The 10,017-nt window shown below is 43.0% G+C and overlaps 1 protein-coding gene across 1 annotated transcript in view; it reads left to right on the top strand.

Moving 5' to 3' along the window:
* TALDO1 (transaldolase 1) overlaps nt 1-9,759 on the top strand; it is a 29,061-nt gene extending 19,302 nt beyond the window's left edge. The window contains exons 3-8 of the mRNA XM_056527023.1: nt 865-972; nt 2,009-2,140; nt 2,222-2,397; nt 2,977-3,174; nt 7,481-7,626; nt 9,563-9,759. Of these exons, the coding sequence (XP_056382998.1) occupies nt 865-972; nt 2,009-2,140; nt 2,222-2,397; nt 2,977-3,174; nt 7,481-7,626; nt 9,563-9,580 (778 nt within the window). The 3' untranslated portion in view covers nt 9,581-9,759. The remainder of the gene's footprint in view (nt 1-864; nt 973-2,008; nt 2,141-2,221; nt 2,398-2,976; nt 3,175-7,480; nt 7,627-9,562) is intronic.
* Nucleotides 9,760-10,017: the final 258 nt, after the last annotated feature.

Below are 10,017 nucleotides of genomic sequence, written 5' to 3' on the forward strand. Positions count from 1 at the left end.
ATCGGGTTGCTATGGGCTACTTGGCAACTTGTCCTCTGGACAGGTTTTGATAAATCTTGATTGGCACTACAATTTCTAGCAAATCCAGAAGGAATCCTGAGGTCATATATATATATATATCTATATCAAGGGTGGTGTCCACCTAAAACTGCTCTGGATCAGGAGGAAACATACATATGGCGGCTATGCACGTGTATGTAGGTAAAGGCTGCACTGGGGATATTCTGAGGGGTTAAGTAGGTTAGCGGTCAGGGCAAATTCCAGTTTTTAGAATTCTGTTCTAAAGGCAAATATTAACTCGTGTGAGGCAGATTCATGTCCTACCAGATCATTTCACTTGTTACTTATTGTGAGCATCTGGAGGCAATCTTACCCAAACCCCCCATGCAGCATGTCTAAAGCGGTGGTCTCCAAACTGTGGCGCAATATCTGGAGTCTTTACTACTTGACCTATAGTTTGCTGTTTATAACCTTTCCCGTAAAGTCTGTTAGCAGTTGCAGATGATATGATACATTTTTCTATATTCCAGCATGTTTCTATGAATAGGTCTAAAATTCTGAACGGATTTACGTCCGAATGTATTTATAGCATTCAGTAGTTTCTCAGATTGTACAATAAGTGGTGAAGTGAATCTGGGTTGTAGACTCCCTACATGTTTCGCTGCTTCTTAATCCTCTGAAGCTGCTCTGATTGCCTCTATTTATTTCAGACAATCTGTAAGAATGATCGGGTATAAAGGGACAGAAATAATCATTCTTGTAGTCTATTAGACCAGATCTTCATGCTGTTTTAATTTGACAAGTATATTTCAGTCTTTGTAGGGAACACGTTAGACTTTGTTCATGTTTTGATTTTATATTCAGGTCTGAACAGGAACAGATCAATAATGTCATGGACAAACTGTTCGTCTTGTTTGGAGTTGAAATCTTGAAGAAAATCCCGGGTCGTGTTTCCACAGAAGTGGATGCCAGGTAAGAGTTTGGTTTCTTTGTATTGAAAGTGCAATGTTCTTGTAGGGTCTACAGCTTCAGGTACGTGGTATAGAATGGTGTGAATTTAGTGTCAGGTTTGCTCAGATTTGTACAATCAGCTTGTAGTGCCAGGGAAGTAATGTTCTGCAGTTCAGACTTGGCAGCTGAATGTTTTTTATACTTTTGATTACTTATCTTTAATTTTTTTACTAGTCTCACAGGGACTGACCACGGTCAGCAGATTGCTGAAGTAACAAGCAATCTAACTAGTGCAGTGAATTCTGCCTGACAGGCACTGTACCTTCACCATGTTGCTTGGCATCCATGGCAGGCCTTGGTCTTCACATACAGTCTGAAGGGTTTTCTAGCAGGATCAGTGGCTTCTATTCTACTAGTTGCATCAGGATCCTGCTGCAATCATACTGATGGCCGAGCTCCCATGATCCCTGCTCTGGAACCCCATCCCCCCACACATGGCCTTATTTTGGCCCCACTGTAAAAGCATGGAGAGTTGGAATAAAGATTCTGAATGACTGCCGTAAAAAGGCGCATCAAGATTGAAAATGGTAAACATTGGCCTTTTCTGAAACTCCAGGCTGGGACAGTTGTCAGCTGAAGTGGAAAACATCCCTGACAGTGTACTTTTTTTCCCCACCCAATCATGAGCACATTTTAATGTAAAAATAGTTCTCTGAAAAGCCTTCTTTGGTTTCCATAACCGCACCACCACAGGTGAAGAGCAAACTTCAGTACAGATATTCATTTACACAATGTACATTCATGTAGAGTTTTTACAGCAGACTTGACGCTGCCTTCAATCACATGGATGTACAGTTGTAGCAAACAGGTACAATATACCCTGAAAATCTGTGGTACTTAAGGTTCCCAGCAGAGGGATATCATGAGATCAGCCTATTTTAAGGGGTCCATTTTAAGAAACTAGGACTGTGCAAAATATACAATCGATTAACCTTATGGTCCCACTTTAGTTTTGTTTTGTTTAACACTAGTTACAGATCTCCTTTTCTGCCCTTAGATTGTCTTATGATAAGGATGGAATGGTAGAACGTGCAAGGAGTCTTATAGCTCTCTACAAGGAAGCTGGTATTGACAAGGAGAGAATCTTGATCAAGCTGTCGTCTACTTGGGAGGGAATCCAAGCTGGAAAGTAAGACTCGCCATACAATTTCTGCATGTGTTGACCTGGTAGACTGGAGACAATAAAGGTCTGTTCCTTATGATTATACAGGGTACTGGAGGAAAAATATGGCATTCACTGCAATATGACTCTACTCTTCTCCTTTGCCCAAGCTGTTGCTTGTGCCGAGGCCGGTGTTACACTCATTTCCCCATTTGTCGGGAGAATATTGGACTGGCATGTGGCAAACTCTGGCAAGAAGAGTTATGAGCCATCAGAGGACCCAGGTAGGATTGAACTATGAATAAGCATCAAATGCTCATTTATTCTTAAACTTTAATTACTTTGAGCAGTGTAGGTCTGTGGGACCCCCAAAGATCAGAATTAAGGAGAAGGGAAGGGGCTCAATACTGGCATAGTGCCATCCCCTGGGTTTTTCCCTGCACAGTATTGCACCTTGTTAGCTGGGTGTGATGGGATTTGCAGCATGGTTCCTCTCAGATGGGAGCCCTATATGTTCTTGGGATGGGCATACCTATATTAATCCCCCTTTCTTGTACAATATTTGGCCTTTGCATAATGACATTACTTAATAAAAGTGAAAATCTAGTTTGTAATACAAGGTTAGTCTTTGAGGGGAAGTTGTGGTTCAGTCAGCTTTATTTACCCTGGTAATTCCTCACATGTGTGCAGTGGTTATTGCCCCCACAATGTTGCCCCTAATCTTGGCAACCTCATATAGCCTTGGATTACTGCAGGCTGGTCTGGGGTCTCCCACATGTGGCTGCTAGAATATTTCTCTGCTTGACTTTTCTTAAATATCCACCTTGTCATTGTGCACATAAATGACGACCTTTTCTCCCTAGGTGTGCAGAGTGTTGCCAAGATTTACAATTACTACAAGAAGTTTGGCTATTCCACCATTGTCATGGGGGCCTCATTCCGCAACACAGGAGAGATCAAGGCTCTGACCGGCTGCGATTATCTCACAATCGCTCCTAAACTGCTCGGAGAGCTCAGCAAAGACACCTCTAAGCTCACGCCAGCACTGTCTGTGAAGGAAGGTAGGCTGATTGGTCTTAACCTCATCTGTGTAACTAGAAGGACCTCAATGTAAGAACGATCATGTTCTCCATGATTAGGATTTAACAGGAAATATATAAAGATGCTGGGGAAATGTATCAAAACCTGTCCAGAGGAAAATTACCCATAGCAACCAATCAGCGCACTACTTTCATTTTTAACTAGGTCTTTGCAAAATGAAAGCGATTTGGTTGCTATGGGCAACTGGGCAACTTTTCCTTTGCACACATTTTGATGAATCTTCCCCCGCTATGTCGTCTGATCATGTAGCCACAACAATCTTAGAAGTTTGGAGTACTCCGCTGCCTTTCCCATGGGAACTTAATTGTTACAGTAGTCAGTGTCCAATAATAGGAACTCTGACTGAAGGTCAACTTACTAGAACATAGTGATCCCTCAACTTACAATGGCCTCAACATACAATAGTTTCAACATAAAATGGTCTCTTCTGGACCATTGTAACTTGAAACCAGACTCAACATACAATGCTACGGACAGTCCAGATCTGTGAAACCTGTCAATGGCTGGAAGTGACCAATCAGAATGGGCATTTTACTGGTAAAACCCCTGTATTACTGAAGTGTATGCACTGACTGATGTCTGGTAGCGCCCCCTACTGTACAGGGAGGTATTACATGTTCTGTACTACTTTTTAACTGTTACTGAAGTGTGTGTACTGACTGGTGTCTGTTAGTGCCCCCTACAGTACAGAGAGGTATTACATGTTCTATACTCTTTACCTGTACCAGGGTTACCGGCTCCTTTGGACACCAGGTGAGGGCGGCTCCATGTTACTTTTTTAGGACATTGTGTGTACTGTACAGGACCCTGAAGAAGCTCCTGTCCTCTACATAGACCAGTGTTTCCCAAGCAGGGTGCCCCCAGCAGTTGCAAAACTACTCCCATCATGCCCGGACAGCCTCTGGCTGTCCGGGCATGCTTGGAGTTGTAGTTTTGCAACAGCTGGAGGCACCCTTCTTGGGAAACACTGACATAGACAGTGATTTACAGCTCCCAGCAGATCTTTATTACTATTATATGTAGGGATTTGCTTTATCTATATTTATCTACTTATTTTTCTTTAATTTTCACTATTTCCTATTTGTGGATGACATTTTGGTGCCTTTAGAACCAATTACCAGGTTTCCATAGAGTTCTGGTCTCAACATACAATGGTTTCAACATACAATGGTCGTCCTGGAACCAATTAATATTGTAACTTGAGGGACCACTGTACATTTATTGAGAATTTGACAAATGACTATCATGGAGCACTAACAAAATATTAGGAAAGAGAAACACCAAAAATTGGGGCACTCTAAACATGTTCAAGAAAGTAGAAAAAAAGCTTTGTCCACAACCTAATGGGGGCAATGAACCCCTCCCTAATGAGACCCATCTAAGTTGTCCTATGTAACACACTTGGTCCTATAGAATTATATGCATGTAGTATTCAGACAATAACAATTCCTAACATGTGCACTACAAAATACTACTTGGTCATGTAACAGACCAGAAATAACAAAGCTATAAGGACAAGATGTAAAAGGACCAGATGGAGTATAGTACAATATGTGCTTTGTGATCTTCACGCTGGAAAGCCCACACTGTTGCCTCATACCCTTCTCAGGGGTGCTGTGACTACAACTCCCAGCATGCCATGACACAGCCTATGGGTCCTCAGCTGACACTAAACAAAACTAGAACTCCCAGTATGTTGCGCTACATAGACCAGTGATCTGCAACCTGTGGCTCTGTAGCTGATGTAGAACTAAAACGCTCAGCAGTCAATGACAACTGCCAACACATGCATAAGGATTTGTATGTATTACTGCCCCTTATGCATTGCTAGTTATAGCTGGTGCTGATTGTATTCCTGCCATCTGTACCAGTAACAGACTGTATGCTATATGGTGCTTTACCAGCTACTTTCCCATCTTCTGTACTACAAGTCGCACTCTTGTGTCTTGTTCTTAATTACAATACAATGTAACAACATTGGTATATGTATTTTTACTGGTCAAACAAAATGGAGACTGAACTACCAACAAGTTAAAAAAATGTTTTGCATGTGACAATAAAGATAAAATAACGGACGTTGCTATACTATTTCCGAACCTCCCGGTTAGAGCCATGTAGTGACACTAAACATGCATAAAGGACCATATAGTACACCCATCATATGCTGTTGCCTTGCACATGCTACACCCCCAGAGTCAGTGAAAACCCTGGGGCCCATATGTGACCTGGACGAGCTCCTCTTATGTCCGGTGGAGGAGACCTTATTCTCAAAGCAGCTGGTGGAGGAACGCAGGGAATCGATCACTCGGCGATCCTCCTCAAACATCCGGTGCCTACAATATCCGGTGCCTACAACATCTCCACAATACAAGGGCCTTATGCTAGAGCACACAGGGGGGGGGGGCAGTGGTTACAATGCTGGAGATGCACTGTTGGCACTATCAGAGCAACCTGTAGTCCAGATTTTCCCAACCAGGGTGCCTCCAGCTGTTGCAAAACTACAACTCTCAGCATGCCCGGACAGCCAAAGGCTTTCCGGGCATGCTGGGAGTTGTAGTTTTTGCAACAGCTGGGGGCACCCTGGTTTGGAAACACTACAGTAGTCAGTGAATCAAGTGTATGGTGGGGCTTTCTGTACAGCTAGATAGAATACTATAATGGTGCGGTACTATGCTGCTCTCCATAATGAAGCACCTGTAGAGTGACCTCAGTATGAAGCCTCTTATAAGCCACACCCCTCTTATAAGCCACACCCCTCTTATAAGCCACACCCCTCTTATAAGCCACACCTCTGGGTTTCAGTACATATTTTCCTTTCGGCATGAAACACGATTTGCAACGGATTTTCAGTTGCTGAAATTTGAGTTGGTCCCTATATTTCATTTATGCTTTTTAATAGCAATTGGATAAACACTTGCAGCAATGTCAGTTTTGCACTGTAGACAATTAGAGATGAGCGAACTTACAGTAAATTCGATCCGTCACAAACTTCTCAGCTCGGCAGTTGATGGCTTTTCCTGCATAAATGAGTTCAGCTTTCCGGTGCTCCCGTGGGCTGGAAATGGTGGATACAGTCCTAGTAGACTCTTTCCTAGGACTGTATCCACCCTTTCCAGCCCACCGGAGCACCGGAAAGCTGAACTAATTTATGCAGGATAAGTCATCAACTGACCCGAGAAGTTCGTGACGAATCGAATTTACTGTAAGTTCGCTCATCTCTATAGACAATGTTCAGCCTGTGGTGCTATTATAGCCTGAGATTTCAGTTTCTCTGTAACCAGATGTTTTGCATTGTCTGACCAGACACCAGAAAATGTGGGCCGTATTACAAGGGACCGTTGGTGGAACAGGTCTAATAGGCTTAACGATAAGCAGACATTGGTTAATTGCATTGCTTTGAAGGGTTAAAAAAAATCCTAGTAATATCCTGTGTAATGGGGGATGTGCAGCTGACAAATGATGGCAACAGCCAGACTCGTGTGCAGATAGTGGAGCTGTACAATAGACTCCAATGAGCCCTGATCTTGATTGGCACTGGCATCGGCCTGCAGTCTGCCCATATAATACCACCCTAAATACGCTGATTTGCTGCCTTTTCATTACAGATGTTTAAGTAGAATTATTTGTAGGACTTCCCTTTTTGCATTTCTGACACTTGAGATATGAATTGTAGCACCAACATGAAACCTGTTGTAGAGAACGTAAATTGAAGAAAAATTTCTACCTAGTGTCACAAGATCTGGGGAAAGTGCAAAGCAGTGTCCCGATGGCTTGGCTAAAGTGGGTCTGTGTACTGGTCTTATTCTGCTCCTAGAGCGGAGTGCGTAGAATAGGACAGCACCCTTCAGTTTAGCTAGGAAATGGTTAATGTGCTGCAACAGCACCACCTTGTGGTCACTTGAGGTTTCCCAGATGCAAGTGGGATCTGCCAGTTCCTCCAAAAAGGTTAAACTAGTAAAAGCGTACAAGTAACTGTGGGAACCTTATTGCGGAGTATTTGTATATTTTCTTTCTTTGAATTTCATCTCCCAAACCCTGTTTGCCTGTAACTATTTATTACCATATTGGGTGCAAAAAGTGACCATGCCAGACTGAGGCTTAAAGTGTTTGAGGATAAAATCATTGGACTCAACAGGATATAGGTCCTCTGTAGCTGATTGGCTCTTGTGAAGCCTCCGCACCGTATATTGTCGCAGTGCTGGTGTTACGTTCCTGCAGTGGTGACTTTAATGTACAGCAGCTTATGCAAGGTCCTTTGTCATACAGCCCAGGCCAGCAAGCTAGAGAAGATCCATCTGGATGAGAAGGCCTTCCGTTGGGAACACAATGAAGACCAAATGGCCGTGGAGAAACTATCGGACGGGATCAGGAAGTTTGCTGCTGATGCCATCAAGCTAGAAAAGATGCTGAAGGTACAGAACCTGGTTGAGTCCTTGAGATCCTTAGCTTTTAAGTACTGTTTAATCCTGTCCTGCAGCCTTGATACTTACCCCTTGTCAGTACTGTCCTGTTGGTCCATTGTCACAGCTGTTGGTAAATAAAGGAGTAGTGGAACCGACTGCAGCTGGGGGCATGTGACTAGAAATGAACAAACTTACTGTAAATTCGATTCGTCACAAACTTCTCAGCTCAGCAGTTGATAACTTATCCTGCATAAATAAGTTCAGCCTTCAGGTGCTCCGGTGGGCTGGAAAAGGTGGATACATTCCTAGGAGACTCTTTCCTAGGACTGTATCCACCTTTTCCAGAGCACCGGAAAGCTGAACTAATTTATGCAGGAAAAGTCATCAACTGCCGAGCCGAGAAGTTCGTGACAAATCGAATTTACTGTAAGTTCGCTCATCTCCACATGTGACCAGTGCTGAATGTTAACAGGGGAAATGGGGTACACTGTTTTCTAGGGCTGCAGCAAACGATTATTTTAATAATCAGTTTTCGATTATTTAATCGGAAAAAATTTCAAAATGCCAAAAGTTCAGCTGATTCTACTTGAAAAATTATGTACAATGGCCATATTAATTTTGTAGCAGTAATGTGACCAAACAGCAGCAATTTTAGATTTTTTTTTTAATGTTTACCCTGGTTGCGGTAAAGGGTCATTATTAATGATCCTGTACAGAAACCAGCGTAAATTTGATATTGCTACATGGGTAACTATCTGAACTATTAAGATAAAATATTAATAATTTACTAACATTTAATTTTAATAGTTCAGACAGTTAGCCATGCGGCAGTATCAGATATACAAAAGTGTAAAAATTTTTACATAACAGTAGGAAAAGGGGAGCTAATTTTTATTGGAACAGCTTATAACTTTTTTTTACATTGCACATACCCCCATGTGTATAGAAGTGCTGACTGCAGAGCATTGCACCCGACCCATGTCTGTAGTGCTACAAACACTAGGATGCAATGCTCTGCACATACAACCATGTGTATAGCAGTGTAGATGTACTACATACACTGATTTACCCATGGGGGGGGGTGTATGTGCAGAGCATTGCACCCTTGTCTGTACCACAGGCATGAGTGCAATGCCCTGCACATACAACCATGGGTAAAGCATTGTGCACTGCACACACTTAAGTAGGTCTATTATATTCCCCCCCCTCTGATGCCCCTCTTTCATTATATACCACCCTCTAATGCCCGGTCATTATACACCTCCTCACGCCCATTCATGTCATATTTCAGCCCAACTCCCTCCCCTCTCCTGTACTACATTACCAAACCTCCCCTCTCTGATCCCCTGCTACCTGTACTCCGCCCCCCATGTGCGCTCCGGCAGACTCAGGGGTCATTGTTACTGGACCGCATCCTCGGTCCGGACGTGCGCATGAAGTGACATAATCACACACGCCTACGCGGGACGCTTTCGTCCTGTGCAGCTTGCGAAAGTCTGCAGTGCACAGCTCCAGCCTATAGGAGTTTAGTTACAGGGTAAAACCGATTGCCCCGTTATGTGAATTCCTCAGGCATTTGGCGCGGCTTACCAGAAGCAGGGCTAAATGCCTGAAGAATTTACCTGCCCGGAACTGCACGTCCTGGGTGTCGGGGCAATACAATATCCACACGCACGGTCACTGAGGCTGCTGCGGGATTTTCGCGACTCGCACCAGACCGTAGCAGCCTCCTGGCCACGGACATCAAATTGGGCGATTATTCGATAACTGGATTTGTCGACAACAATTCCAGTAATCAAGTTTAATCTGATCGATTGTTGCAGCTCTACGGTTTTCATCAAACTATAACAAATGTGACTTAAGATTTCGTCTGAGAACCCTATGGAGGGCACAAATGATTTTACTTATCAGTGTTGTCATAACTATCTTTCCTTTCTGCCCCCAGGAGCTCCTCAGGAAGTAACATTAATGGTTCCTTTTTATATCCAGCCATGATGTCGAGATCATTCCTGGTCTGTAAACGGCCTCCGCAATCCCTCATCCTCCATCTCCTGTTTTTATCAGCATTGTAACAATACCATTTTACATTTGTTTTGTATACAATTCTTCTAATGCACTGAATAAACCCAGTACTTATCCCAAGTCTTGTAGTTTTGTGCAATTATGTCCATTAAAAGTTACACCATTTCCGCTCTTAGTAAATGTGTGCTGTCCATTAGAGGATATTATGGTTGACAAATATGGACAAGTTGAACAATGAATAATTCAATATTTCACTGGAAGGGAACAAGGACTGCGGCCTAGAACGCTGCAGAATGTTGTTCAAATACACAAATTTTCCTCAAAGGAACCGTCTTAACTTGGCCTTTGGCGTCAAAGTACCTAAAGCTTAAAAAAAAC

This window comes from Hyla sarda, chromosome 6, assembly GCF_029499605.1.
Source record: "Hyla sarda isolate aHylSar1 chromosome 6, aHylSar1.hap1, whole genome shotgun sequence".
NCBI classification, from domain to species: Eukaryota; Metazoa; Chordata; class Amphibia; order Anura; family Hylidae; genus Hyla; species Hyla sarda.